This window comes from Terrapene carolina, unplaced genomic scaffold (genome assembly GCF_002925995.2).
Source record: "Terrapene carolina triunguis isolate 2854851 unplaced genomic scaffold, T_m_triunguis-2.0 Scaffold62, whole genome shotgun sequence".
Classification (NCBI taxonomy): domain Eukaryota; kingdom Metazoa; phylum Chordata; order Testudines; family Emydidae; genus Terrapene; species Terrapene triunguis.
In genome coordinates this window covers 8,811,848-8,827,445 of record NW_020664413.1, presented here as the reverse complement: position 1 = coordinate 8,827,445, position 15,598 = coordinate 8,811,848, and the positions used below count along the sequence as shown (strand labels likewise).

Sequence of the window (15,598 nt, the reverse complement as noted above, 5' to 3'; positions counted from 1 at the left end):
ACTCAATTGGTCCCCCGAGCTTCATCAGAGAAAGAGAAATAAAAGCCAGTGTCTCTCTCTCTTTTATTTCTTATGATCCTCAGTAAAAGGTTCGTGGTCCTGCTGGACCCCTTGGTCTCAGTGTTCAGCAACCTGTGGGGGAGGACACTACCAGCGTACCCGCACCTGTACCAACCCAGCGCCGTCCAGCGGAGAGGATATCTGCATTGGCCTGCACACCGAGGAGGCGCTCTGCAACACACACGCCTGCAAAGGTAGCAGATTATTTAGGAATAGATACCCTATTCTTAAAATTAAATGCATCACCTTCCTCTTAACTTTGTTCACATGGCCTGGTATTCTAGAGCCAGCCAGCCAAAATCTTGTTGATAGCTGATCCATTTAAAAAAATTGAAAAAGCAGATCAGTTTTGAGGAGAGACATTTGCAAGAGAAGTCTCCGAAGTAGCAGCCTGTGCAGGTGACAAGGGATTTTCCTTCCCTGTGTTGTGCTACACAGAACGGGTGAGGAGCTCACATCACAACTTGACGGGTAGATGGGAAAAGGGTGCAGAGGTGGTTTGAAGCCACTTTTATGCTCCCCTGATCCTGGGTTGGCTGCATGCTGGGCTGGTGGCTAGTAGGACATTAGAGCAGCCCTAGGCTGCAGTAAGTTATGCTGACTGCCAACAGCCCCCCACGAGGGCATTACGGCAGCTAGAACAAAACTCCAGCCAGCTTCTGTGCCACTACAGGAAGAGGGCTGATCTAGGAGCCTTTATGCCCACTCTGAGCCCCAGGAGGGTCCCCCTAGTCTGGGTTTTCCTTCTGGGGCTGGCTAAGTCAGCCTTCAGGCTGCTTTGCACTCACTGGAGTAGTGTGACGCTTAGGTTGCACAGTGGTAATGTTGATTATATTGAGGGAATTAAATCCAGCCCCCTGATGGCTCCCTGTTGTGCGCCGTACTAGAGATGGGCCTGCACTGGAATCAGGATTCGGACACCCCCAAACACTGGGGAAGTTGGGATCGTACGGGTGTCCTCCTTCCCCCTGCCCTCCACCGTGGCAGCCTTGTGTGTGCGTTATTCCTGATTTCAGACTGGTTGGGTTTAAGGTGGGTGGTCAGACTGGTCAGAGTGGAGCCTGTGCAACGAAGACGGGATCCAGTATCGCAGCCGTTACTGCGAGATGCACAATCCAGAGTCATCCCAGTGCGTCGGAAACAGCACGCAGTACCAAGACTGCCTGTACAACGAAATTCCCGGTAGGTGCAGCATAGCCCCCCAGGGCAAGGAAAGCAGGTTTCTCTTAGGAGGAATGACTGTCAATCAACATAGGCTGCAATGTCCAGAGCTGCCTAAGGGGTTTGGATGCCACTAGAAATCATGGCAATGGCGTGTCACACGCCTGCAGACCTCTTTGAAAAACCCCTCCGTAACATACAGCGCCTTGTGCATGAAATGGATGTGGCAGCTCAGCTGTCCCATAAGGCAATGCTGTTTACAGCTACAGTAAATTAAGTAAGCTGCTTAATTTGAATTGGAGCCATTAAACCCTGCAGGGTGCAGTTCATGAGGCGTTAATTAAATGAACCCTAGCGTTTGTGTGAATGTTGGCGACTGGAGTTTTGTTCATTCAGACACCCCAGGGGAAACATCCCACAGGGGCAAGGCGTCTGGGCTTGTAGGGCTGATGTGGGGAGGGGAGAGGGCATTGATGGCTCTTCGGGTGTAGTTTTGCTGACAGGTTGAGGTTCATGAACACCTGGAACCTGAGGCTTTGTGTCAGTTGAATTTGAGTCCCCTGTGCAAATATTTAGCAATTTTGGACTGAAGAACCCCTTCTAAGTGTTCTTTTCTGTGCTGCACCTTTGTGCCGTTGGGGTTTATACAGAGTTTTTGTTAAATTTTGCTCCATGTTGTCAGCCAATCTCTCCACTTAGGCCCGCAGCTTGCTGTGGAATGCACAATCAACTTCTGCAAGGAGCAAAGTGGGTATTTGCAACTGATGGCAAAATGACAACTTTCCCCAATGCTTTCTCTTTGTTTAGTGATCCTGCCAGCCTCGAGCATTGATGAGAGCACGAACTGTGGAGGTAGAGTACAACTAACTATATATCTTATTTTTATCTTAATGTGGCTTTTCCTTTCTGGGCAGCATCAACCAAACCATTAATCTACCCAATTCGCATCCTGCTGATAGCCTTAATTCCCATGGAGTCTCGTTGTCTGAATCAGATTGAAAGAATGTATTGCTCTGTCCAGCTGCCAGTTCCAAGACTCTTACTTATTTCTGAATTTGGGGTGGGTCCTCAGAGTCGTTAATTAGCAGGGAGCACATGCCTGTCTTGTTGTGCCCACTTTGTAAATGGTCCAAGAGAAATGAAGAGAGATTCCTCTATGACACTCCAGCTGTCTGGAGGGAGGTATCCTTCAGACACCTATGAACATTTCAATGAGTAGAACATCCCAGACTATACTTTTGCAGTATAATAAGGTTTGAGAGACAAGGTGGGTTAGATCAGAGTGGACAGTCATCCTCCCAAGCATTCCCTTCCATTCATGTTCTTGTTTATCTACCAAGCAGCTGCGTCTTCATTATGTGTAGAACTTGGAAGATCCAATCAATAACTTCACCTCTCCACGGTCCTATAAGTTCTAGATTGATAAGGTCTTCTGAAGACTTTCAAGATTTCTGTGACTTGCCCTTACTGCTCCCTACAATGCTGCTGTGGACACGGATTATTGATTTTTCTGTACGTTTTAAAACGGTACCAGAGAAGCTTCACACGGGGGTTCTGGTAGATTTCCACCGGTGGTGAACACAAAGCTCTTGTGAAATACAAATCACCAGCTGTGCCTGCAAGTCCTCATGATGAAGCACAGCTTCTGGTCCATGCAGAGCAACTCTCCCTTCCAAGGGATGACAAAAAATACAAATAAAACATCAGTATTTTGATATGTAGCTTCTTGGTGTGTGGCTGCAGGGCAGTCAGTGGAATTATGACTTCAGTACCAATTATATAAAGAGTGTATTTCTGCATCACTTATTTCTGCCCAAATAATGTAGGATATCTGCTCCTATTCTGGGGCTCCTGATTATCCTTGTACTCCAGAATTATGCATTGCTATTGACAATTTGAACTGTCTTTTTTCCATTGCTATTTTATTTGCAGTTACAATTTATATTTGATACTGTCAAATATTATTTATTACTTAGCATCTTACAATATCTGGCAAGGAAGCTAATCAATATAAGCTCCTTGTGCTGCATCTTGAAGAGAAAACCAACATTTAAAAAGTGATGAACCAGGAAGGCACCTTTCTGATGTGCTGCCTATGGAAAAAAAACCCAAATTTCTTGCCCCCAAGGTGCTATGAAAACACGCACAAAATCTGATGGCTCTTTCAAGGGCTGGAGCTGTTTGTAAAAGAGCTTCAGGTTTCAGAAAGGATTTCCTACTGTACTGAATGAATGAATGAAAATCACAGAAGAGACATGCTTCCTCGTGGAACCATCACAAGATTTGTTACAATATGGGCAAACTGGACAAGAGAAAGCCGTGTGACATCATTGAACTCATCTAATTCTTTCTACGTTTTTGCGATTGTAATGTTGATATAAGATGCGAGGGTGGTTAAAGTAGAAGTGGATTTTTAGGAGGGAACTGCCCTGATGGAAAAGTCCTATAAAATTTAATAGTCTACAGAAAGCCTATAATTTCCTTTTTGGACCATCCTATAAAATATAATAGAAAATTATAAGCCTGCTATGGAATTTTATACAATGTTTAAAAAGTAAACCATAGATTCTTCTTCGAGTGCTTGCTCGTGTCGATTCCATTTTTGGTGTGTGCGCGCCCGCATGCACAGTCAATGGAGATTTTTGCCTTACTGGTATCCGTAGGGTCAGCTGTGGCGCCCAAGAAGGGGAAGGGGACTCTGGGCAAAGGGTCTAATTCATGCCCCGTGCCAGCCCTGGAGCTACAGGGGAGTACTGCTATGGTCGTACCCCCCTAGCCAGCCAGGGATGTGACTCTGACTCCTGGGAGCAGTAGGGGATCCTGGCCCCTATGGGGACCTTTGTCGCCCGAGATGGCCCAGGCAGCCAAATAGCTGGTGGGCCTGCTGGCATCACAGATTTCGCACCGGACATAGCTAAGGCCCTGCAATCTAAGGGCAAGCAAGGCCATGGGACCTCCCCAAAGGGCAGGGGAGCGCCATCGGTCCCTGGATCTCAGGCGTTTGTCTCTGTCCTCACGGCTTAGGACCCGGTCCCGCAACCTCAGTCACCGGCTAGATGGCCCAGGTCCTGGCACCGCGCTCTCCTTCCACGAGGCATGAATGCCGGAATTGAGGCACCATGTTCCCAGTACCGGTCAGTCTCCCGCCTAAGATCACCTTGGCGCTGGTGCCTATCACTTAGGCGGTCTCCTAGGCATTGGTCCCCACCAGTGCGGAATTGCTCACCATCGCGGCACCAATCTTCGCTGCCCCGGTACCGCTCGAGGGACAGGTGTCAACCCCCGCCTGCTAGACACTGGTCTCCGACAAGGGTTAGTTGGCAGATGCAGGCCTCCACAGCCCCACTGTGATCACTGGAAGGGGGCTGGTCCGAGTCGGAGCCAGGGTTCAGCCCATCGCCAAAGGGGTCTAAATCTCTGTTGGCCTGCGAGACCAGCACGGCAGGGTGGCAGCAGAGCCAGCGGCCTGCCCAGTGGCCATGTTGGAACCCTTGGGGAGTACCGATGATGCCGGTTCCATGCTTCCACCACTCCTCTCTGGCTGCCTCGGAAAACCCCCCGGCACCGCTAGCACTGGATTTGGAACAGGATGTGGAGTCCATCGTGGGGACAGCACAACAGGAGCCACCACCCAAGGAACCATCCCCAGAAAGGGAACCTGCCCCTTCCCCTGCGATGCCCTCGTCATCTTCGTCGCCAGACGAAAGGGTGGCGGGGCCCTCCCAGACTGGCAGTCCCCCTGACGACTTTAAGGAGCACCAGGCTCTCTTTAAAAGGGTGGTTAACAACTTAAGCCTCGAAATCAAGGAGTTGGCGGAGCAGTCAGATGACCTGTTCAACATCATGTTGTCTCCTACCCCGGCCCGCATCAAGCTGCCTGTCCATCCATGGGTTCTAAACATGGTGGCAGACCCCATCTTCGATTACACCCGTGTCCAGAAGGGCAGAAGAGAAGTATTATGTCCCCACAGAGGTGTTTGAATATCTCCACACCCACCCACCATCGGGGTCGCTAGTTGTGTCCGCAGTTAACAAGAGGGACAGGCAGGGATAGGTGAGTGGCTCACCGAAATATAAAGATGCCAAACAACTGGACCTCTTTGGCAGAAAGATTTATTCTACAGCCAGTCTGCTCGAGGGCAGGTCAGCTTTCGCCCAGGACATGACGGTCAGGTTCCTCAAGGGCCTAGAGTGCCTCCACTCTCACGTCAGGAACCCTGTGCCTCTGTGGGACCAGAATCTTGTGCTGTCGCAGCTCACAGGGCCCCCCTTGGAGTCTCTGGCTTCCCGCTGTCCCCTTCTCCTTTCCTGGAAGGTTTCATTCCTGGTTGCAATAACATCCACCCGCTGGGTCTCTGAGATTAGGGGGCTCACTTCTGAGCTGCCCGACAGTGTTTTACAAGGATGAGGTCCAGCTGCGGCTGCACGCTGCTTTCCTGCTCAAGGTGGTCTCACCGTTCCATAGCAGTCAGGACATATTCTTACCTATCTTCTTCTTCCCTAAACCTCTTAAGTTGGAGGAGAGGCGCAGGTTGCATTCTCTGGATGTCAGAAGGGCGTTAGCCTTCTATATTAAGGGGACCAAGTCTTTTCGCAAGTTGACGCAGTTGTTTGTCACGGTGGCCAACAGGAGGAAAGGTCGTCCATTGTCGACTCAGAGAATCTTGTCCTGGATCACTGCCTGTATCCGCCGCTGCTACGACCAGGCCCAGGTGCCTCATCTGGCGATGGTAACAGCCCATTCAACCAGGACACAAGCCTCTTTGGCAGCTTTCCTAGCCCAACTGCCAATCCAGGATATCTGCCAGGCTGCCACCTGGATGTCTGTCCACACATGTACATCGCATTACGTGCTTACCCAGCAGGCCCGAGACGATGCTGGCTTTGGTAGAGCAGTATTGCAAGCGGCACGACTGTGAACTCCGAGCCCACCTCCATGGATACTCCTCGTGAGTCGACATGAGCAAGCACTCGAAGAAGAAAAAACGGTTACCTACCTTTCATACCTGTTGTTCTTCGAGATGTGTTGCTCATGTCCATTCTATGACCCGCCCTCCTACTCCTTTGTCGGAGTTGCAGGCAAGAAGGAACTGAGAGGGTGTAGGGCTGGCAGCGCCTAATATACCGATCCATGAGCGCGGCACTCCAGGGGGCACCACAGCTGGCCGTACATTTACCGATAAGGCAAAAATCTCTGACGACTGTGCACGTGGGCACATGCACACTTAGAATGGAATGGACATGAGCAACACATCTCGAAGAACAACAGTTACGAAGGGTAGGTAACCATTTTTTATGGGTCTACTCAATTCTGTACATTTCTTCATGTAATTACTATAGAACCCTATTAAGTCTCTATAGAACCCTATCAAACTCCCAATTAAACTCTATTTCTATAGGGTGTTTTTTTTAATAAAGATTAGAGCAAAACAGTAAAATTAGTGGGTGAAATTCTCTATTTGAAAAGCATGTCCATCAAAAAGTAAAATGTCATCAACCTCTGACAGGCAGAAAGAGGCACATCTGTATCATGAGCAGACCAAGAATAAGCATCATTTTAGCGTTCCCTGCCTGGCAGTCACTTATGCCACACACAGTAAAGTTGAGACCGCAGCCTCTGCAGATTAATACTTTGGCTTTCCTGGGCTATTTGTCAAACCCATGCGGGTTCTCTTTTGGGTTATTTGGAGCATGCAATACACTCACAGATGGCCCATCCAATCCATACGTCAAATCTGGTGACAGCAAGCATGATTAATATAATCATTACGGGAATCCCATGAAGGAGGCAAGGTAGATAGCTTGGATAAGAACAGTGGGAAAATGGAGAAAGACATCGCATGAGAAAAAGAACCTCATGGAACGGTGTTCATTCGAACCTTCTTAGGCAGCAGCGTCTGAAGCCTAAGGCTGATCTTTTCAAGGTCTGGAGGGTCCCGGCTTCCAGTCCTTTACATTCGAAGAGCGCCTGCCACCTCCAGTCCGGGAGTGACTTAAGTCGCCGTAGATGTAAAGTTTCAAGAGAACCCCGCCATTCTCTACGCAAAAAAGGGCAATTTGCTGTGAACCATAAGGCTCGGCTAATTCATATTTGTTTTTCAACACAAAAGTGTTCTCCCACAGGGTGTTTTTCAGCCCAAATCACCCTGTGGGGCAGGGCAGCAGATCCTCTTGGTCACCACCATATAAGTGGCATCCAGCGGGCACCGCGAGAAGGTTAAGGATCTATTCTTGCTGCCCCAGTAACTAGATCTGATTAGGAGGATCAGTGGTGAACCACGTCTTTTCCCCCTAAAAGGTTCAGATTAGTGAGAGAATCAGCAAACCTCAAGAGGAGAGGTGCAACCTCCTTATCCAGCTGGAGCGCCGGCCGCTCGGGAGGAGTCAACCTCCCCTCCTCAATGAAGCTGCTTCTTCATGCCTCAAGAGCCCGACCCCCCCCAAGTAGAACACTTGAAGAGAGTCATAGTCATAGTTACGCCCATAGATTCTGGTAGCTAGTCTCTGAACATAAGTGGCTGCACTCAGTGGTGAGCATGTTGATGTTCAGTAGTGCAGTGGTTCCTCTCAACTTTTGTGGCCCATGTCGTCCTTCCTGGAAAGATTGTGTAGCAGACCAATGTCAGTAGAAATGTACATTTGGGCTAACGCTGCTGATTCTCCTCAAATCGCTCCACTCTTCCGACTGGAAAGCAGCAGCCTCTGATTGAAGATGGACACTAAACAGATCACATCAGGGTGCTGCGCAAGACTCTTCCAGTCCCCGCTCCTACATCTGCTAGTGCTGGTTGTGCCATGGACTCTAGTCAGGGCTGTTCCTCTTGTGTAAGGTGGAGAGCTGTTGGCCGTTTGGTTATACCTTGACCATGTAAAGGCTCTCTGGGGTGAAGCAGGAATGAAGAACATAAGAAGGATGACTCTCTCCTAGCGTTTATTTGACTTCCTCCATTTACCTCTCCCAGCACCTGTGGTTTCTCCTGCCTGTAGATATGCATCTCCTTCCAGGAGATAACATGCTGTGCTGGAAGTGTTTGAAACCTGAGGTTAAGAGCTCTGCTCTTCGACATCTTTGTACTATAGCTGCCTCGCCAGGGCCTGCCTGGAATTCTGTCTGGGCAGCTCATGGAGAAGTTTGATCAAAGAATATTTCAGGCAGTTTCCTTGGTATTTTCTTTTCTCCCCACTGCCCATTTTGTTTCCGTCTCATTCCCCCCCCTTTCCCTGGCCCCTCCTGTGCACCTACCAGCACACTCTTTAGTGTTGCTAATACACCTCATAGATATTGGGGGGAGACTAATTGCCAAATCAACAAACAAGATGGCTGAGCACACTTGGGATACGTGGACACTGCAAAAAAGTCCTGGAGCTGTGAGTCTCAGCCTGGATCAACTGACTCAAGCTCGTGGGGCTCAAGCTTCCGGGCTAAAAAATAGCAGTGTAGACGTTCCCAGCGGGGTGGGTGGTGGGTCTCAGAGCCTGGACCCCAGCCCAAGCAGGAACGTCTACACTACTATTCTTTAGCCCCATAGTGGGAGCCCCACGTGGCTGAGTCAGTTGGCCCAGACTCTGAGACTTGCTGCCATGGGTTTTTGTTTTTTTGTTTGTGTTTTTTTGCGTTGTCGACGTATCTGTGGGGATTACATAAAGGAGGAATGTGTCATGCTGCTTCCCCCCATACGCCTCCCCCACTGAATATTTTTGGGTCGCCAACAAAGAGGGCTTTTATTTTCCATTGGATAAAACACTGAGTTTTTGTAGCCCCCTATTTCCATGACATGCCCGTGCTTCGGAATCCATGAACGTGTATTGTCTGTATGCCTCGTTTCTTTTGCTGTCAGCTTAACAGAATGTTTAGTTTCAGTATCAATAGAGAGAGAGAGAATGGGGAGACAGGGAAAGAGCTTTGAGAAAACAATGTATGGACCCATTCAATTCAGCAACTTATCCCCATTGATTCCGAGATGATGTAGCTCTGATTTGTATCTGTGCTCTTGTCCAGAGAGGAAGAAGGCTGCTCTTTGAAAGGAGCATCACTTGTTGTTTTGCTTGCAGGGTTTAGTCTCCTCCATCTGATTGCCACCGGGGTCTCCTGCTTCTTCGGTTCCAGTCTCTTAACGTTTGTGATCTATGTGTACTGTCAGCGCTGTCAGCGGCAGTCCCAGGAATCGACTATTATCCACCCAACCACTCCCAACCATCTCCATTACAAAGGCAACACAACCCCCAAGAATGAAAAGTACACGCCCATGGAATTCAAGGTAGGGTACTTTACCAGAAACACCACTGGCAAATTGATAACAGCTGCCTACGTATATAATTATGCTATGGTTTTAATTATAAATGTGTGTGCGTGTGATACATAGATAAAATGTATATATGTACATAAAAGAATCAGAAAGAGGATAACCCGACAGCATTGTTAGGGCTTGATAAAAAGAAGCAGAAGGAATGGAGAGAAAAATGGAAATCTTAAAGTACAAATAGCTAGTGGTGATATTTAGATAAACAGGATGAGATTCTTTAAATACACTGAGGGAATGAAAAATAGGAGAGACTTGGTGAGGCCGTTCCTGGGGCAACAGAATAAGGACCGAATTCTGCCACCCTTATTTATGTTGAGTAACTCCTTACTCTGCGAGTAGCTCCATTGAAATCAATGAGGCTACTCAGTGTGTGAAAAGTTGGAAGAATGTGATCTTAAGGAGGTAGGAAGAACTGATGGTAGAACTCACATGCTCCCTTGGCATCTATATTTCGTAAGGAGAGCATTAGCAATACGTGCATGAAGGAGTTGCAGGAGACAATGTGCTGGAGAAGACTGAGAATACTGAAACAACGGTAAACATGTATTTGTGTAAAATTGGGGTAGTAATGGATGATGTCTACCGGTAATAGATGAGATTAGGAATCAGACAGCTGAATGGTGACTGCTGAGGTGGCAGGAAGGGACTTTGAGTGGAGCAGACTGTCTTGGGGCACAGGAACACAGTGGGGAGGATGGTCTGGAAGTTATAACAACAAACAACCGCTCCTCCCCAGTAGTTATGTATCACTGACGTTTTGCGTATGTTGTCTGTCTGTCTTTCCTGTTTAGGCCATGATCCTGCAATAAGCTCCATGCAGGCAGACCCCTGTACCCATAGACTTTGAACGGTGCTCATTGCAGGATCGGGGCCATAGATTGTAAGCTCTTCATGGCAGGGACCGTTTCTACCTAAACCTTTTCACAGCGCCCAGCACGAGAGGACGTCAATCCTGATTGAGGCCTTTGGGTGTTAGCACGACGCAAATAATAATAACAACAATTATGATAATGGGGCTATACCAGGTAATTGGAAGAGAGTGACTATTGTTCTGGTACTTCAAAGAAATATTATAAGAGTCTGAAAATTACAGACTCACCTGGTAACTGCGGTCTTGATTGAGGTGGTGAGTACTTCCTGATGGGTGTTATGGGCCTCTCCTCTGTTGTTTAGCACCTTGCAGGATTATGAAGTTTGTAAATGCAATCTCAAAAATACGTTTCCTGGTGGCTTACGGATACAGTTGCATGCAGTTTAATAAGGGTGCAGCATAATAATGAGTCAGCATGCATTTGTGGACAGTAAATCATGTCACGCAAATTGGATTCCTTTTTTTAAATTAAATAAATATTGATCTAGGTAGAAGGGAAGCAGCAGACAATATCTGGATTTTGAGAAAGCTCTTGACAAAGTTTCACAGGATGGATTATCCTATAAACTCTCAGAATACAGGGTAAATAATAAATTATGAAGATGGGTAAAGGATTGAGGCCAGATCCTGAAAGCTCCAAAACCACAGGAGTAAACCTTTCAGTTATGTGACTAGTCCTGATAGGCCTGCAGTGGTGAGTAAGGCCTGCTCGTGTGAGTAGAGTTTTGCAGGACTGTTCTCTTGTTTCATGAGCAGCATGCAGAGGGCTGGAGTGAAAGGGGGATATTCTTTTTGGAAGTGGGCAAGGAATGGATACTTGCAGGGCACTATATTAATATTTTGGTAATGATGCAAACGTTGCTGTGATGTATAAGATCAGTACATTTGCAGATGATGCTAAAATAGTGGGAGTGGCTAAGATTCAGATGGATACAGCTGATTACAGACTAATATTGATTGACTGGGCAAATGGATTATGGAATGGAATGTGTCTGTATAAAGTTGATAATATTCAAGTGAAGCACAGTTTAAAATGGCAATGGTTTAGTTAATACAGTATCAGAAAAGGACCTGGGGTTTTTGACAGACTGAATATCTGAATATTTGCTCTTGTGTGCAGCAACAGTAAAAGCTGATAGAATGTTGGATTCTCTGAAGGGGGGGAGGTGTATATATATTAGGTAGGAATTCTTAGCATTAGTTAGATCACATTCTGGGTGTCCAGTTTAGAGTACTTTATTTGAAGGAAGGTTTAGCTAATTGGAGACAGTGCAAGGTAGGGCAGTGAAGGTGGTTAACGGAAAGGAGGGACTCGCATATAAGAAGTGATGGACAAGATGGGGGTTATTTAGAGACCATTAAGAAGTGACACAACTGAAGTATGTAAATCGAAGATCATTGGACAGCCAAGAACTAAGAGTTCAGGGTAAAAGGGACTTGTATATTAAGAAGAATTTAAAGAGATCTTATTTTACAGAGGCAGTGGGGAATGAGTGGTATGGACATCCAGGTTGGTGAAGGCAGTTGATTTAAATGAAATCCCTTCTCCCCAATCATCACTCCCTCTGTAGAATCATGTCCCCTTAAAATCTGCTTGCATATAGTTCATCTTACCTTAAACCCCTACTTTAGTCTGTCCAATAACCTTAGACTTACACTTCAGTTGAGTCACTTCTCATTGTTCTCTAAATAATGTAGTGTTAGTGCAGTTGAAGAGAGGTTGCATGTGTGTGTGGAACATAAGGCACAGGGGTATTATTAGTTAGTTTTGTATTTGGGAGTAGCTGACAAACTTCAGCAGGCATTTTGAGGGATTTTTTCACTGCTTATGTTTTGTTCCTGCCTAAACTGATCTGTAGTAGGTGTTTGTTTTGATGGGAGAGATTCTGTCCTGCTCTGGTTTTTAAAAAGGGGAAACTTAAAAATGTTCTTAATGGTTTTTTAAGTTTAAAAATATATTAGAATTCTCATCAGTTAAAGAAGGGTCCATGGTCTTAGTGTAATCCTACTGAGCTCTATACAGTAACATGGACCTTATTGTCTTTCTAAATTCACGGGGGCTAAAATTCACCTTCTTAAAAATGGGAAGTGCTCTGGAATTTTGGCTTGGGCCTGTCTGTATTCTAAATGTTTAAATTCCAATTGATTTTCTGGGTCAGAATAATGCACACAGACACAGTATGTATGTATGTGCGTGCGTGCGTATGGGTTAATAAAACCTGAGCTTAAGGAAATATATGATCAGTCGGCTACTTTGCAGTAAAAGAAACCAATAACACACATTGACTGGATGATAACATAAGGCTGAGCTAATGCACAGCTCTATTATTTTCTCTATTCTTTTGATACCACTAAGACTTCTGCAACCTTCTTTATTTCGTATTCATCTTGAAATATCTCTGTTGCTCAATCAGCAGGAGAACACAACCGAAAGTTTGAGAGTGTTACACTCAAATGTACAGTGCTGAATGCGGAATTGTAAATCGAGGTGAATTTTATATTAAGGTAGATTTAATGAAGGCAATCTTACCAGGTCTGAGCCTTGTTGGGACACTCAAGTACAGCAACATATTAATGCAGATCAGATGTAAATACCATAGATGACAGTGACCTATTGATTATTTAGTTGATGATAACTCACCAGGATAGGGTTTTGTACAAGAATGTTTTATTTTCCTGGCTTCTTTTGAATTTCTATCTTGCTTTGTCAGACTCTGTGGATTCTATTATTAGATATTTTTGCTGTGACATTTTAAAAGATCTCATACATATGCTTTCATCAGCAATACGTAGATTTTGAGTTCTTATTCATAAATTGTAGGGAGAGACTTTTGGGGTCATCTAATACGTAGTTCACGTTTCATTCATTAGTTAAATTCATGCAGGGCTTTGACAATATCAAGCACTATGCAGTACAAGGGCACGATAAAATAAGAATTAGCAGCTCTTTGAACTGGGCATTATGGCAGAATGGGTTACAGAACCTCCTACGACATCCCCAGTACTGTCAGGCTGATTAGTTAATAACTGATGATTATAGGGGAGAGTAAAACTGGCATTCTTAGCAGGTTTTGTTCCTTCTGGGAATTGCCCAGCAGCCCACTCTTTCCAAGTGGCTAGTTAGCTCTGCACTTGATATAAAGGAGGAGGAATCTTGGATTGAAAAGCAAGGAGGACCCAGGGTCAGGGCTGAGCTGTTCTGAGGTAGGAGCCTTAGAGCAGCCATGCCTGGAGACAAGGCTCAAACTGAACTTTCTCTTCTTGTTAAATTCTTTGTTAATAAAGGGGGCTAAGTGTGGACTCTACAAAGCGTATGGACTGAGTTTTAGAATAGTCTGGGAAAGGCACCTGCACGTAGGGCCAAAACCAAATCCCATTGAAGTCCATGGGAAGGCTTCCATTAACTTCAGTGGACTTTGGATCAGGGTCATATCAATGAAGGAGAATTGCATGTTTTCAAGGTTGGGTGTGATGACAACTATATAGAGTTTCTTCCCAGCTGTGCTTGTATTGACGTGTCTTTTTTTAATGTAGCTTGTAGCTTTATTTTGAAGACCTATCCATATATTTTATAAAATCAAACTTCTCTCTCTGTAGAGATGCCTCAGACAAATGATCAAAGCTTCCAGTTCCTCTACTCCACATCCTGTCTCTGTCACCCCCACTGCCATCCCTTGTAAACCACGGGAAAAGTTGTTGCTTAAGCAAAACTGCCATCTGCTCCAACGAGAGCTTTATATGAGAGAGGATAGAGTGAAAACTGAGTGAGGATTTCAGGATTGGGCTGTGAAGAAACTTGTAAATGTTTGATATATTTCCTAGTGCCTGGAGTTTATAGGAAGACATCAGGCCACTACAAACTAACTTGGGTAAGTCTGCGAATATCACACCTGCCCAAACAAAGTTATATCTCTGAATGAAAATACAGCTATTAGAAAATATTCATAAATGGAAAAATATATTCATTAATTCCCATGGGAGCTATATAAATCAAACAAAGTGAGAATAGTCCCACTGAGCGCCAAAGACCCATGTGGAGCAGGCACCCTCTGCAAGGGATGCCAGACAATCGCAACATATTTTATAGCAACAAAATATCAATATGGGGATGGCACGAGAGAGTTTCTGCCTTGCTGAAGAATAAATATTCTGAACGAATCATCAGTCTTAAAGATTGGTGCAGCTTTCAACTGTGTAGTGAGAAATAAAGCTTGAAGCAGACTGTGGATATCGGTTTGGTTTTAAAAAATCTGTTTCTTTCGGGTATAATTGTTTTTACCGCTACTGAAAATTGCATCTCTTTTAAAGCCGAGAAGCAGCTGGGGTTAAAGTTTTAGCTACTTTGGGTCCCCCAGAGGTAAGTTTTGCCTAAGGCATTCTTAGTTTGTGAGGATATTTGCTTCTCTCACCCTTGGAAAATTTAGGACTCCGTCTCCTATCCCCTAATTTGATGTGTTGCTACTTCAACTACACTTAGCTAACCCACTTATTCCTATGTGGTCACAGCACAGACCATGATGTCGTTGTGATATAAGAATTCCTTTTGTTTCAATGACCCTTTCACTGTGCATCATTCAAGTCCCAAGAATTGGGCTATACAGTTCAGACATTAGTCAACAGCTAATGAAACACAACTCAGTCAAGAAAGTTCTCAACAGTTTCCCTTTAGCATCGGCCTTGGCTATGTGGCTTTTTAAAGAGAGATTTAGCTGGTGCAATCAGATGAAACAACAACAAATAAAAACAACAGTAAATCAGATTGAAACATAAAATCTGTTTTAGGTGAATTTCATGCTTAATAAAAACTGTTTCCCCTGAGCAAAGTGGCATTTAACTGTTTGAATGGCACATTACATATTTTACGAGTATAGTCTTATTTGAAAAAGAATGGTAGGGCCTGGTGGCTGGATTGGCAATAGAGCATTGTGCTCTTCATTGTATGATCCAGCAATTGCAAATATCACTTCAGGGGAGTCTAGATTTACATAAGTCCTGCTAGGAAAGGAAAGTAAGAAAGGTCCTGTTGGGGGGGAAAAAAGGATTAAGCCATGCAACTCAGATGAAATCTATTAGTGTCTGTCTCCCCCCCCCCCTTTTATTTAATTGGGTCAAGTCAAATTGAGCAGACAGGCATGCCTGGATGTGTGGCTATTATGTGATTATTCTGCCCACGGAGTGATCTGCATCTAGCAGAGGGGTCATT

The 15,598-nt window shown here is 45.5% G+C and overlaps 1 protein-coding gene across 2 annotated transcripts in view; it reads left to right on the top strand.

The window, feature by feature from the left end:
- The window catches only part of SEMA5B (semaphorin 5B), a 336,474-nt gene that overhangs the window by 311,206 nt on the left and 9,670 nt on the right, over positions 1–15,598 (top strand). For both annotated transcript variants that reach the window (XM_024205720.3, XM_024205721.3), the window contains exons 19-22: positions 84–254; positions 1,093–1,242; positions 2,029–2,073; positions 9,274–9,479. In XM_024205720.3, coding sequence (XP_024061488.2) covers positions 84–254; positions 1,093–1,242; positions 2,029–2,073; positions 9,274–9,479 — 572 coding nt within the window. The remainder of the gene's footprint in view (positions 1–83; positions 255–1,092; positions 1,243–2,028; positions 2,074–9,273; positions 9,480–15,598) is intronic.